At 41.4% G+C, this 16,091-nt stretch overlaps 1 protein-coding gene across 1 annotated transcript in view; it reads right to left on the bottom strand.

Moving 5' to 3' along the window:
- Positions 1-775: 775 nt before the first annotated feature.
- USP12 (ubiquitin specific peptidase 12) overlaps positions 776-16,091 on the bottom strand; it is a 94,639-nt gene continuing 79,323 nt past the window's right edge. The window contains exon 9 of the mRNA XM_090028425.1: positions 776-11,831. Within this exon, the coding sequence (XP_089884551.1) occupies positions 11,730-11,831 (102 nt within the window). The 3' untranslated portion in view covers positions 776-11,729. The remainder of the gene's footprint in view (positions 11,832-16,091) is intronic.

Here is a 16,091-nt window from a genome sequence, read left to right as displayed (position 1 = left end):
TAGCTAGTTTTATTTTTAAATATTTACCAAATTTGGCTAAAAACAGTCTTTTGCTAGCTTACATTCTTTACTTATGGAGAGCACATTACTCACTGAAGCATAAAATTATCAAGCACTGTATTTAAATCTGAATGCCCAAGCTCTGGTTAACTACATGCTGGCCAAGAGAAACCTGGAACACTGAAAGCGAAGACGAACGTCTAGAAGCTGCAGTTGCTTTAGTCTCATTTCTACTGGCTGACTTCACAGGAAGTATGAAACACAAGCACATAGGTTTTTCTTGGTTTTCTAAGGTAAAGCAGCTTCCAAACATAGGAGGGTTATTTCGCACTCCTAACTCAATCACAACTCATTAAATCTTGCTGCTGGTAAGGTTATAGTCAAGCACTAGGATAACATGGAAGTAATGTGTGAGAAGAAAAATTTCATTTCGGAACAGATCCTGCAACCCACATTCATAACAAGTAACAGTCATGGGAAGGGTCCTGGTAAGGCTAATGAGACTATAGATACATTGGGTAGCAATAAACCAAACAGACTGTAGAATCCAGTGTCAAAATGCTTTGAGAAAGCTGATAACAGAGCAGTAATTTTACTTTCTGACGCTGTCTCACAATGGTGTTATGTTTGAATTATTTGTTTCATTTGCTAGCGAGTGGGTGACTAGAGTTATTGGGTCAGATTTCATTACTATATTTTTTTAAACTAGTAAAGAAAAAAAAAATCACATGAGACTTGGAGCCCAGATGACTGCAGGGTTCATGGATAAGGAAAGAACATTTTTATTTATCAAGTGAGAACATCTTAGATTATATCACAGACACACAAATAAACTTTTTATGCAAATCCACTTGTTAAGCTGCAATATATTTTCTTTTGCCCATGGTTTTATTTCTTCATAAAGTTTTTTCAGGTACAGGACTAGTATGTCATTAATCCACCTATAAATCACTGATTAGAACAATGTTCAGACATGGTATCTCAGGCATACTTAACCTGTTGGAGCCGACCTCCAATAACAGCACCATATGAGAGTCTAATTAAACACCCAGTGGAATAAAGGCAGCATCTAGTGAGACTACAAGGTTTAATAAGATACTGCATGCTCAGAATCTCAGAGTAGCTGCCATGCATGTGTATGTTCCCTCAACAGGAGTCAAATATTGAACAGATACATATCTGGGAGCAAGAACCCTCCCAGGCATCCAAACAAGCTAGGTCACTTCTGGGAGTCTAATACAAATATGTTGGGTATTAATTTAAACACTTATTTTTCTCACACTAACAGAAAAGATTATAAAAATGAAAACTGTGTTGCTAAGTACTGTCAGTTATTTAGGCCTGATTAACTGTAACAGAGTTACTCTTCATTGACCTTAAAATTATGGGGGTGTACATCAGAAATATTTCAACTTAACTCATTTGGTTGGAATATGAAAAAGGCAGTACTTTTATGCATATACCACTTCATTTTTTTGTTTAAATATCAAACATCAAACTTATATAAATGTTTAAAAATAGAAAATAAAGCCCTAATTGGTGTTGCCCAGTTTCTTTAGACCATGAAATCCTAACATGACAAGCTATTTTGAGCAAACCCTTAAATACATCTGCAAAATACCTGTTTTAATATGTCTAGTTTGTTGTCACATAACTGAAAATTACTTTGTAATTACATTGTAATTATTCTCTGAAGTTAGTATGCTACACAGATCCCATCTGTTGGGCTGCATGACATACAAATCAAGAATGCCACTAGTAAGCCCTTTTCTTGGTCCCACTGACATCAATAGTTCTGTACACAGAACAAGGAAGAAAATGCCCTTAGTTTCTTCAGAGCTTTTGAAATCCCTTATGTAGGCATCAGCCACAAGCTATTAGAGGGAAAGGAAGGCTATGTTGTACTGGCGCATAGGGGAAGGTTCTCCAGTAGAACAAGACAAGCCACCTCTACAGTTTGTTTCAAAGTAATGCAATAATAGCTCCAAACATGCCTGATCAAATGGTAGTTTATTTAGATGTAAATCCTAAAACAAGGATTTGAGACATGCTGTTGAGGAATCATGGGCTTAAGCTGACAAAAAACCCAAACAAAACTTTATTTGAAGAAGTGTATTTTACGGCCAACTTGCTCCAGATTCAAGCAAAAATTTTAACCCCACCACTTTTTTTTCATAAAGAGGGAAATCTTCATTATCTTTGAAAAGAGTGATGGAGTCTCTCAGGTATCACACAGCAAACAGAAGCAGCTTATGTTTATCTGTTTTTATTGTATTGGTTGATTTAGCGCTCTTGTGTCTACATCACTACTATATGGGCTGTAGAATGAAGACTGTGGATTATGCAAAATCCTAATGGGAAAGGACAATTAAAAATACATAATCTAGTCTTTTTCTACTGAGAAGTTTCCTACATATCAAAAATCTTTAACCTCAGAGACTATGGCCATTATATGCATTTAAAAAAGCCAACTTATCCAAAAGCCCAAAAGAGGAGAAGAGCAAAGCATAGAAAAGGGGAAATATTATAAGACAATTTATAAAAAATATAGGTAAAAATTAAGAACTCAAGTCAGATAACCACTGGGGGCATAGTGGGATATCCAAGCCTAGGAAGCCAATCTTGCCAAATAGGTAAACTGTATTTAGATTAAGCATCTATACTGTGCTCACAACATGTGTCTATCTGTTTGTACTGTACTATGATTGTACAGTACTGCCATTTTAGCACTGTACAGAAGATGGATATAAAGTTTCTTTGAAATCCATTTTCTTCCTTACAGGTCTAATGAAGTAGAGGGGACCTGACTATAATAGGTGTATCATTGTTAACCTCTTTAATGGAATAATTAACTTCAAGTGACAGTCCCAAATTATGATCAAATGAAGACATTTTGGTTTGATTTTCGGGCTCAGACTGGTGAAAAAGTCAGCATCTGGAGATAGTTGAACCTGTCTGAACTACATGGATAGTTGAAAAATTAACACTAACAGGGCACCTCTACCCGTGCAAGTGATGTGAAGCAAAAAACTCTGTACCTATTTGCTCTGGAGTTTATTGCACCTGGGCGCACTATTTGAATGTGCGCCTGGGACCGCACCACATTGAGCTGGGTTGGAACAGCCCTGGCTGGCAGGAGGCCCCAGGAGTCAGCCGGTCAGCCTGACACTGCTCCCCCCACACCAAGATACTGTGGAGAAGCTGGCTGAGGCATGAGGTTGCTCCAGGGTGGGGCTAGCTGGCAGGCAGCTTCTGCACTGAAGCACCCTCATGCCCCAGTCAGCTGCATCAGTGTCTACATGTGTGCTTCTGCGAAATAAACTCTGCAACAGGATAGCACTTGTATTTACAAGTACTTATATATACCAGAACTATTGGGCTGCAAAGTTAATTAATTTACTCCGGCCTAATTGCCCTGCACGTATAGATGCCAAGACATTTACTGCAGGGCTAATAAGTCAACTTCCAAGTAAATGTCTCATGCAGACGTGCCCACGAAGATGCAGTTCATTTCCTTTAGCCAGATTTTAGCAAGTCAAGGTATAGCTTAGCAGGACCTAGATACTGGAGCTCATATATTCTTTTAGGCTAATTATTACTACTACAAGGAACATCACATAATCTTGTTAATTTATGTAAATAATCTTGTACTACATACTGGATAAATTTATTCTGGTATTGTGCTCTAGGCTGCATCAAATTAACACATTGAAGTATGCATGAGAAAGTGTTAGACGTTAAATAGGTGACATCTCTTTTCTATTTAAAGTGTATTCCCTTCCAATTAACTGCATGACTGCACAGAGATTTTTAAGTGCACAACTCAACTCTTTACTAATGATGTGCAGAAAGCAAGGCAAGGTGCCACCTTAGAAATAAACCTTTCAACTAGTTCAGAGAGGCATAAGTTGCACAGGCAACAGCCAATTGATGAAGTAGGCTATTGCCCATGAAAGCTTATGCCTGAACCAGTTGGTCTCTAAGGGCATTTATACATGTGCTCTAGGAGGCGGGGGGTGGGGTGTGCTTTAATTAGAGCTGCTCCGTGAGCCACTTTACTAAAAGCACCTGGAGCATCACATATACCAGCATCCCTATGCTGAAGAATGGCGGCAAGGGCTGTTTAACTAAAGCTCATCAAATTAGCTTTAGCAAAAGCACCCCCACTGCCATTTTTCAGCATGGGGACACTGATGCACATGACGCTGGAGTCTGCTGGAGTGCAGTAACTACTACACTCGAGCAAACATGACAGTCTGCTCCAACGTGTTGTAATTACAGCACATTGGAGCAGCTTCAGTTTACGTGTAGATGCCCTAACATGCCACCCTGCCCTGCCTGACTCTAGACTAAATGACTAACTGCCTCTCTCTAATGATGCTGTAAGGAAGATGCTGCAGTGAATGAAATGCATTGATTTTGAATGATCACTTAGTGAAAATTTACTAATGCTTCACAAAACTGAACCATCAAAAATCAGATTTTGTGTGGTGCAGTAAGTAGTATTGACAATACAGTTGTCTTTAATTGCAGTATGAGGCAATGGATCTGTTTTAGGTAGATTCTGTTGGGTTTTAAGTTCTACACTTCCCAGTATTTATGTAAAACTAGCCAACTGCCCATCAAGAATGGGGGGGGAGTGGGTGGGGACAGAGACCAGTGTCCACCCTGCTCTGTCCGGGCCCACCTTCCCCTTCCCTCCTGCCACTTGGGGTCCGGGCCTACTCCCCGCTTCCCTGCGGTGGGGGGAGGGGAAGAGTGGGCTCAGGCCTGACATGGGGATGTGTGGGGGAGGAACAGGCCTGAGGGTGGGGAGAAGTTGGCTCACCGTGGCAGCCAGGAGACAGAGCAAGGGCCCAGGCCAACGCAGCAGCGGCAGGGGGTGGGAGGAGCGGGCCCTGCTTCTCCACCCCCGTCTTGGACCTAGTCCCCACTGCTGTACCACATCCAGGACCATTTTTCTCCCCCTTGGCACCCAACCGCCTCAGGCAGGTGGGGGGAGGGGGAGGCCATTGCCATTAGCCTCACCCCTGCCCCCACACCATTCTCTCTGTTGCCACTACCTCAGGGCTGCTTCAGGCCACCTTCATTGAGGGGGTGCACGCGCTGGCCAAGCCCAATGTCCAGCCCTGGAGCTGGTCGGTGGGGGAACAGGCGTGCTCCCCCTCCCCTCCCCACCTGCCACTTCAGGGCCAGTCCGCTCTCTCCAGCCTCCTCTGCCACCTGGTGGGGCAGTGGGGGGCAAGACCAGCTGTGATGACCTTGTGTCCCCCCCCCCACCGCCCTGCTGTCATGGTAATGCTTCACTGCCCTGTCTCCTGTCCCAACGCTCTTGGAGCACTTCAATTGGCTGTTTTAGTCAGCCACTCGGAGTGCGAATGAAGAGTTATGGGCAGACAGAGACAGACAAAACTTTTATAATATTAGAATTATATTCCATTCTAGTAATGAAGATAATGTTGATAACTAACCAACAGCTATGAAAATGCAGTAAGTGTACAAGTATGCGTATGATGCTCTTCCGTGAATTCTGATGGGAGATTAACAATTTTGGTTATCACATAGGAAGATTCAGTTGTCGTTTTAAAAGATAAGATATTACAAAGAATAACCAGAAAGCAACTATAAGCAGATGATCTACTTGAGCTTAAGGACTGCTGCACAAAACAGAATTTAACCACCTCTTACACATACACAAACTTCTAAATGTCCCAGTCCAACGGGAGGTGGTCTCCTCCAGATTGACATGATTTTCATAAGCAAAAGCTCTATATTGGGTTTAAAGTCAGGAGCAAGTGTATATAATTCAAAACACTTAAACACTGTGCTATATCATTTCTGAGTCCACATGACATATATCCATGAAAGCATTCAATGAATTGCTGCATAATAAGTGTTAGATTTCAATTCTTTATTTGGTTGCCCACCCAAGTACAAACTTCACTTTTCCCCTTGGGTTAAAAAAAACCTTCTTGGGTAATTCAGGTCTGTATTCTACATCAAGATGCCTCATTATTTGGGTCCACAAAGGACAGTCAGGTTACATGAAATCTTTTTTTTTTTTTTCAGATTGTCTTGAACTTTCTGATGAATTTGGCAATCAGTTTATTGACAATACAAAGACTTTTCATTTTATTTTCTAGTGGCCATGCATGCTCTTCTTTGTGGGCTTTTCTTACACTTGAAAATTATGTTGTGGTGGAAGACATGTTTGTTAATATCAGTATGTTAAAATCAGTACTGACATTTTTGCTTAACAATTATATCAATTGGTCATTCATAGAATCATAGAATCAATGAGTCAGAAGGGACCTGGACAGATCATCAAGTCCAACCCCCTGCCATGGGCAGAAAGGAGCACTGGGGGTGGCAGGGGTCATAAGACCCCAGCTAGGTGCCTATCCAGTCTCCTCTTGAAGATCTCCAGGGAAGGTGAGAGCACCACCTCTCTCAGAAGCCCATTCCAGGCTCTGGCCACCCTTACAGTGAAGTAGTTCTTCCTAATATCCAACCTAAACCTATCCTCCCTCAGCTTGTGGCCATTGCTCCTGGTGACTCCAAGGGGGGCCCTGGTGAACAGATTTCCCTGAGTCCCTGCTGCTGGCCCCTGATAAGGCTGTAGGCAGCCACAAGATCCCCCCTCAGTCTCCTCTTGTGGAGACTGAAGAGATTCAGGTCCCTCAGCCTCTCCTCATAGGGCTGGGCATGGAGTCCCCACTCATACGAGTGGCCTCCTCTGGACCCTCTCCAGGTTCTCCACGTCCCTCCTGAAGTGCGGCACCCAGAACTAGACATAGTACTCCAGCTGTGGCCTGACCACCACCACATAGGTCCAGAGAGGTCTTGCTCCCCCTCTGTTAGTGATGCCCCTGTTGATGTATGACAGGGTGTGGTTGGCTCTGCCTATTGCTTCGTCGCATTGCCGACTCATATTCATCCTGGAATCAATCATGACTCCAAGATCCCTCTCTGCCTGTGTGCTGCTGAGAGGGTCAGCCCCTAACCTATAACCATAATGCTGGCTCCCTCTCCCCAGGTGTAGCACACTGCGCTTGTCCTTGTTGAACCGCATCCTGTTCAGATCTGCCCACTTTTCTAACCTATCCAGGTCTGCCTGGATGCGGTCCCTGCCTGCCAGTGTATCCACTTTACCCCACAGCTTGGTGTCATTAGCAAATTTGAACAGGGTGCTCTCCACATCCTCGTCCAGGTCGCTAATGAAGATGTTGAACAGCACCGGCCCAAGGACCGAGCCCTGGGGGACTCCACTGCCCACACCTTCCCAGGTCGACATCAACCCGTCCACCACCCCCTCTGGGTGCGCCCCTGGAGCCAGTTTGCCACCCATGTGACTGTGCATTCGTCAATGCCGCAGTCCCTCAGCTTGCCCACCAGAATTGGTGGGACACTGTGTCGAAGGACTTCTGGAAGTCCAAGAAGATGACATCAACATCCTCCTTCATATTTAAGCTCTTTGTTACCTGGTCATGGAAAGAGACCAGGTTAGTTAGGCAGGATCGGTAACCCCTCAGCTGGTACTCCTCAACATCACTTCCCCTGCAGGGCTCTCACAAATGTGGCCCTTGATAATTTTTTTAAAGACCTTCCCCAGGATAGAAGTGAGGCTGACTGGCCTGTAGTTGCCAGGCTCTTCCTTCCACCCCTTCTTGAAAATAGGGACCACACTGGCCCTTTTCCAGTCCTCAGGGACTTGGCCCCAGCACCAGGAGTCCTCAAACAGCCGTGCCAATGGTTCCGTAATGACACCAACCAATTCCCTCAGCACCCGTGGAAGAAGGTCATCCGGGCCTGCTGACTTGGACACATCTAAGCCCTCCAGGTAATCCTTAACTAGGTCTGAACTAACAGTTGGGGGACTTGCATCCTTCCTGCACTTCTCTACGCTATCGCCTGAGAGCACCCCATTGTTAGCAGACACAGAGGCAAAGAACTTGTTAAAGAGTTCTGCCTTTTCTCACGCGTCTGTCACCAACTGCCATGCCCTGCCCTGCCCTGGGGTCCAATGTTACTCGGAGTCATTGCAACTCTTCATGTCCTCTGGAATGACAGGGAACAATGAATGCAGCATCCTGAGTTTTTTTCCTAGTAGAAAAAACTTACCTGGAGATCCCTGAACAGACGTTCAAATACTGAGCCACTATACAGTCAGGGGGCCTCTGAGCACACATCTCAATGTGCTCTGTAGGGTGTGTCACCCTGCAGTACAATGTGAGGATTGTGAAGGGCTCTCTGCTCAGCTGAACCAAAGAAGTCCAGCCCCAGTGCCTCTCTCGCTCTCTCTAGACCTGTCGGAGGGGAGGGGGTTGGAGGGGAAAGGGTGAAGAAGACTTGGGCTGAAGCAAAGCATGCTAGGAAGCCAGAGCACTATGCTGCAGTTTCTCTTGGAAGGTAAGTTTACAGAAGTTCAGTCTCCTGGGAGCCATTTAACCCTGGCTGCCCCTAGGTTATTTTTGTCTTGGAACAGCCATTTTTGCTCTGGAAGAAAAAAAATCTCAATGCCTCTACACTTGTGGTTTCCATTCAGAAAGCAGTGACTTTCCCAGTTGAAAGTTAATGTCTATTCATGTCCATGGTGTCATTTTCCAGCATAGTTATTCTACCCCTTATGTATCCCAATGTAAGCTCTCAAACATTTAGGTCTTGACAGCTCAAGTACATGCTAAAACAGATCTTTCTTTTAGAGTTACAGTTCACCTTAAAGGTAGAACGCTGAACCAGAAAACAGCTGTTAAAGTAAAATGTCAGGTTTTTTTCCTGATTTTCATCAGTTCCAATAATCTTTTCCTCTATTTCAGAAAAACAACAGAACTATCTACGTCACAACCAATTAAGTGTAGTACCAATGTGAAGTAAAAAATCCTTTCCTTTTATAAAAGTAGAGTTTTTTAAGTGTTCCTTCTAAAAAAATCCTCCTTCTCCTGTGTGGCTCCTAGCTGTTGCCTTAAAGCAGAAAATTCCAAACAAATACAGTTTACAGAACAAGATAAATGACACTATAGGCCATGTAATTCAGCAGTAGGGATCTACATAGGATACAGTACTTACCTTTAGAGAACATACTTTATTTAATAGAAGTTTTTGCTCCAATATACAAAATAGGGGACCGCAGTCCCAATTAACATTTACATAGTTACACAGCAGTTATTTCCACGATTTACAACTGAAGAGTTTCCCCACACTTCCCAATGTAATTACAACCAAGACATAATCCTATAATACTTTATATATATTGTTCAGTTATATTTTGTACTTTCTTGTCTTTTATTTTTAAGTAAGCTGCAGTTTCTGATATGGATTTTATCAAGCAGTTACTTATATTTTCAGCTGCACTAGAAGAAAAATGAAATACATCATTTGGAATACTATCTCAAAAACCCTATACAAAATTAAAAGTTAACATTTATAAAAATAAGGTTGGAGGAGTAAAACAAAATATCTTGTGGTTACCAGTGAAACAAGAAAAATGCTTTAACGTTAGTCACTGTATAAAATATATAGCAACTAATCTTGGCTTTTAACTACAGACAGTTTTAAAAGTGTAAAATAACTAAACAAATATTTGTCAGTTAAAAAAAATGCGATATTTGTTTTACAATGCTTGTACCTTTATGCAAGGGACTTCATCTTCCTAGCACACTATGGTCCAACTGATTTTCCCTCACCCTTTTTTCCACTGGAAAAACAACTGTAGAGTTGAAAATAATTTGGTATAAGCCCTTAAGAAAGTAAAATCCATTACATTTCCCACCCCCTCAGTATTTGTTAAGTTTTTCACTGCAGTGCTGGTATTTTGTCAAGCTACACAATTTATATAAAAAATTCTAGCCAAGCCAAGTCTTTACAAACTTCATATTTTATAAAATTAATGTTGAATAATATGCCAAGATTTTTCTTCCACAATTGTTATAATATCCCAATTTACTTAGTGATCCTGTTAAAGATGTGTTCAATTGAATGAAAAGGTGAAGTCATTTCCTGAGCTAAAAGATACAGGTAAGTAAAAATGTTAGGTATAGCAGCAGACAGGAGACATTCTTTTAAAACATTTTAACAGTATCAAGAGAATAACAATAAAAAATGCAATAAAGTAAAAATTAGCATCTGAATAGGGGTGAGACGGACAACCAAGGCCTGATTGCCATAAACTGGAATAGGTGTTCCACCATTTTCCAGAAATTACATTCAGCCACTGTCAGACAACATACTAATGCATGGAAAAAGTGTCAAGTCACAATAGTCTACATATTTCTTACTACACAAAGTATTTTGTGGTGCCAAATTTAAATCTTAATGCTGATTTATAACCCTAAAGCAAGGTACATTTTTTAATGTCAGAAAATTTTACTTCAAACAACTTGCAAAACCTTAAAATAATGAACTTATCTTTTTATATATCCAAGTCATTTATTACTCAAAGACATGTCATGTTTAAAGAATTTTCTGAGACAGGCACCCAGGTTTCTGGGAGTCAAAGTGGCTCAATTTTTTGAGGAGGGAAAGCTATTCTTAAAACGATTTACTTTGATCCATGTTTTCCTAACGTCGTTTAGAAGTATGCACCATTAACATTATGATTAAAGAACTGTAAATACTGGTACACCGTCATTGCACCAACATTGCTGTGATAAGCAGCCCTGTAATCAGCAGTCATTCAAACAACTACACAAAAGTTTGTTTTATCACTTGACTTTTTAAGAATGAAAATAAAGAACTTTAATTTAAGCAAATAATATTAAATACTTAGATACTAGGTCTTCCTGAAAGGTTCTCCTCTTGTCTTTCTTCAAATTTTGAAGACATTTTAGGCATTGCTTTTAGAATTTAAAATCCTCTCTCTCAAATACACAAACACTTAAAAAAAAAATCAATCTAATTCAAATTAATATATAAAATTATTTTCAAGACTTGTTAGAACCAAGGACAATACACGAGAACCTAGAAATAACAGTAATTCATAAATAAAAATAAACTATTATTATAAAACTAATCTTTCCCCATAGGGAGATTCAGAACCATAAATTTTGATTGATTGTTCCCGCCTTTATAAGTATATATTACTATATAGAAGCTTCTCTGGAGAAGCAAAACATTCTTGCCTCCTTGACACTAGTTTATGTTTTCAGCATATTGATTACGTTCAAGAAGGCAATTGTGTTAGGCCCAAATATCTCTCTTGTTTTCATAAGAAAACCCAGTGGGAGGATAGGTGAGAAAGGGAAGGGGGGTACCAGACATGCATTCTTTTAAAATTGAACACAAGCAAATCAATGCACAAAGATTCCTCTCCCTTTCACTGTAAGTCAGTATAAAATATTATACTCGTATTGCTCTTATTGCATTGCCAGAGCCTGATCCAAATTCCAGGGAAGTCTTTCCAGTGACTGTAACAGACCTTGAAGTATGACCTTAAGAGAGAAATTCTGTTGTGATCTATCCGAAGGCTGCTCCTGCAAGAATGGCTGGTATCTCTCTTTTCATCTAATAGGTGTGGTAGAGTAGTGTAGTCAGCATGATACCTGAGCAAATAAAATTAATGTGATATGGAGGGTTTAAAAAGAAATCCAAATTCTTTCCTTCGTTGTGTGCAAACTGCGCTACTGCCCCCGGAGCTCCCTGCATTCCATTTTTAAAAATCAGTGCTTGCTCCATTCCACGATAGCCAGAGAAGAAATGAGGCATAACACCTTTCTCTCCACCACAGGTTCCATTCAATCTCGAGACTGATAGAAGAGGATATAACCAGATTCAGAGTTCTTTGAGATGTCTGATGTCAACCCATAGAATTCTTCAATAGCTTGTGCATCAATTTTCTATATATAAACAAAACACAGATACTGTAATTTTTTAAAAGGAAGAAAAGCTACAACAAAATCTTTATATTCTATTAAGGCACATTTGGGAAAGCAGTGGGAAAAAAAACTGACTATTTGGTTTTATCTGCTAAACTCTTTCTATGTTACATAGATACAAGCAATAACATCCAAAAGATTGTGAGGTTTCTCTATTCCCAGACCTTTCCTCCACAGCAACCTCCTTCCTGTCCAGTTTAGGCTTCTATTTGTTTAATAGTAAGAAATGGAATGTGAATGTAATGTCTTTCTGAACACTGCCTGGTAGGTGACTCATGCAGAAAGCCAATCTTTAAAAGGTAACACCAAGGCTAAGTGCATCCAGGGAGGCTAGGGGGAGGTTAGATGACTTTAAAAACTGCCACCAGATCTCAGGTCAGTCAGGATGGGGGCAGAGCTAGGGGTAGTTGGGAGGATGGGAAGGCAAATGGCCTCGGTGGGGGGAATCAGGAATCCATGGGAGATTGAAAGGGGAGCAAGAGGGATCTGTAGGGGGACTGAAGGCACAGGTGGGATCCACAGGAGTGATGGGGGGCAGGCAGTGTCTGCGGGGAGACTGGGGGGCAGGCACAATCTGCAGGAGTGATTAGAGGAGTAAGAGTAATCAGCAGTGGGAGCAGCACAATCCGTTGGAAGATGTGACAGGCAGGCATGATCTGCGGGAGTGATAAGGGGTGGGGGGGGCAGGCGACATCCGTGGAGGGTTGGGGGGGCAGGTGTAATCCATGGAAGCGATCATGGGGGTGGGCATGATCCACAGGGGGGTGAGGGTGGGGCAGGCAGAGTCTGGAGGAGCTGGGAGGACAGGTGAGATCTGCCAGGATGACCAGGGAGGGAGGTGCAATATGCAGGGGATGTGGGAGGCTAGCTGGTCTGCGAGGGGAAAGTGGTGAGAGTTTAAGGGGGGCTCTAAAAATAGGCCAGTGCCATGGGGGGGCAGGTTGGAAACATGCAACCTTGAGACTGGGGCGGGCGGCTGGGCTTTCCTAGTCCCTGGGGTGCACATACAACTGTACTGAAGTTCAATGCACCAGTAACCTACATAGATTAAGTCTGTGTATATATCCATCCAGATCTAGCCTAGACTGGGTTCTGCCATTTTTAGATTGGTCTACATGTGCAGAGCTTCTGTACGAGTTTAGCTTCTGTTGCAGGTTTAGACTGACTTCTGATCACTGAGACTGGGTCTAAGTGTAAGGTCTCAGTCTGGGTGAACTAAGACTGGGTGGCTATTTTTAATGCAATCTAACCTCCTCTTTAAGCCCTCGTGAATGGCTGCACTTAGCCCAAGATTTTCTTTTCTTTAGATACCTCAAACAGAACATGAATTTATCATGTGAATTTTATCAGCAATAACCAGAGTGCATGGAAGTGAACCAGGTTCCCAGCAGAACAAGGAGTGAGGAGAAAGTCAAACACAACCTGTTCATTAGTTAACAGCATCGGACTCCTAAGTATTGTATGAAGAGCCTAAAGATTACAGTGAGTCTTGGAAGAGCCTCCTGGGCAGGGTGTGAAACAGCTTTTATTGGTAAACAACTGCCAGGTATTACTGTCTTTATGATTCTTTGCAAACATAGGATAAAACATAAGCAGAGTAAAAGCAACAGGGCAAGAGCGCTCTGAATTTAGAACAAATTACAGATACATTTTACAGAACAGAAATGTGAAAATAAATATCCTTTCCCACAGATAGGTAGTTTGAAGTCTACTCTTGGTCTCTGATGCAATAATGACTAACTGGACTATTTCCATTTTGACACATCCATAGGCTTTAAAAGCGTTATGCTACTTCAGATCTAATATCAAACTTCTTGCTACTGCTTTGGCACCGTAAACTGCAGAAGAAACTCCTAAAAACACTTTTGTTCTAGTACTAGTGAGAAGACCCCCAATGTTTAAGAAGGGCCACAAAACATGTCCACATCATCACCCTTTTTCAGGGGCAAAGCGAACAACAAACTATATGGTGGTGTCTCAAAATTCACTGAGTATTTTGAGAGGGTACAGAGACCACTCATCTACATTCCTGCCCTCCTATATAACTGGGAATCATCTTGTGCATCCAAGTTCCCTGAAGTGATTTGAACATCCTGAGGAAGACATCAGTATCCTGAGTGGTTGTAGAAACTGAAGGGGAAGACCAACCCCTGTACAGCGCTTTTAAGCGAGAAAGTGTACTTCTTACAGGCCTTATAAGTGCTCTGTGAACTATATGAACTCAGAAAAAGGATTTAGGCATAACTGTGGACTGAGCTCAAGAAAGACTTCTGTTCAGCATGAATACCAATTTGACATTGACTCCAGAAAGACATGCAAGCCTGTGGCAGAACACTTTAACCACCCTGGACCTTCCATCACTGATCTCAAAGTAGTTGCTCTTAGATAGTAAAAATTTAAAAACCAACTTCAACAGGAAATTATGGAACAAGAAATAATCCACTTGGCCAGTTCTGGAGTTTCTGGATTATTTTGTATAACCCCTATGTCTCTTAATGGGTTAACTGCTTGTTTTTCTCTCTCCTACCCATCTTGCCTGTCCCAGCAATGTCCCCTCCTTTTTGATTCTTCTTCCCTACCCTTTGTAATCTAATCACTAATTTCTATTTTAGAAACTCTGCATCCTGAAGTCCCTTTATCTGATGAAGTAAACTGTTGCTTAAGAAAGGTCATGCATCTCTGATTTACTTAAGACTGTAAGGTTCAAATCTATCTTTCCTTTTGCCCGATTTCAGATCAATACCGCTAGCTACCTCTCTCTGCTCTGTTCAATATGCAATTGCGGTGAAATGAAAACGATGAAGCAAGATGACAAGAATATAAAACACTAGAAGTTATTACATGGTATTATATAATCTTGTTTACTTATCATCTGAATACTATGTGTAGTACTAGTTTACTCAATCTTAACAAGAATATTGTAGAATCAGGAAGAGTTTTGGAAATGAGATGAGAATGATTAGGAACATAGGAAACCTGCCATAAAGGAGAAAGACTGAAAAGACTGGACTTGTTTACTATAGAAGAAGACAAGTAAAATGGGACAAAGAACAGTATGTTGAAGCTGGATCAAGAACTTCTATTGTCTATGTCTTATAACACAAGAATAAAGGGATATCCAATATAAAACTGAAAAGTAGGAAAATAAACAACAACAAAAGGAAATACGTTTTCTGTACAACATCTAATCAGACTGAAGCATATGAGGCCAGATGTCCTCCAGGTCAAGAACTTAGCAGGATTCAAAGTGCTTGTGTGAGCAGTATCTGGAATGTTAGTTAAATCTTAACAAGATTATTAGAAAGGGGAAAAAATCCCACCTTTGAGGAATTAAACCAACCTTCAACAACTATAGTTTAGGATATAACCTTCTTGAGGGGCAGATTATAACACATTTGTCTCCTGTGGCATTCCCCATCCCTTTTGCTGAAGCTACTGGTCTTGGCAACTGTCAGTGACAAGATATTTGATTAGATAGGAATCCACGGTGTGTCAGCTTTGCCTATAGTTGCACCGGCTTAAGATAATGCTAAACATGAGTGACAATAAACCTTTTATATACATTTCAGTCTTTCATGTCCTATGGCCACAGGAGCTTCTTTTGAGATTGTTAGTAAACAGAAGGCAAAGCTAAGAAAACCACATCCCAAAGAGACATTAAATAAGAGACATAAAAACAAATGAAAATGTAACATTTTATCTGTCTGGAACATCCTGATACTGTAGAAGAAAGAGCTTGATAACAAATGTTCAGTATTTAGATCAGAAGACAATGGTAGACTCTGCTGATGACATACTCCTGCTTTCCAAGTCCTGGATGCATCTGAAGTTTGCTTCAGTTTTCTTTTTAGTTACCACTGGAAGGCCTTGCCTTTTCATAACCTGATGTTTAAATGTCTTTCTAAGATAGGCAGCTTGTCAGTGCATCACTTGGGAGAACACAGGCTGAGTTTAGCTTTTTCCATAGCTTATTTGCAAGGCCTTGAGTAATGCGACAGTAAGCACAGGCCCAAAGGTTTCACAAGCTGTTTTCACATGGGCTTGGGAAAGGAGAAGTCTGAATCCTTTAAAGAACCATTGGTAACTCAAGATTAGAATTAGGGAAGACAAAGTGAATTCCTCCTTAGAAAAAGCCTTGGACAAGTAAGGTCATATTACTACTCCTTGACCTGGTATTGATGATGTTGGAAGAAAAAGAAATGATAGAAGGATTAGCTATCC

This window comes from Crocodylus siamensis, chromosome 1, assembly GCF_052110815.1.
Source record: "Crocodylus siamensis isolate JL-2025a chromosome 1, ASM5211081v1, whole genome shotgun sequence".
In the NCBI taxonomy this organism is placed as follows: domain Eukaryota; kingdom Metazoa; phylum Chordata; order Crocodylia; family Crocodylidae; genus Crocodylus; species Crocodylus siamensis.
Note: the sequence above shows the minus strand (reverse complement) of the source record. Positions and strands in the feature narration are given on the sequence as shown.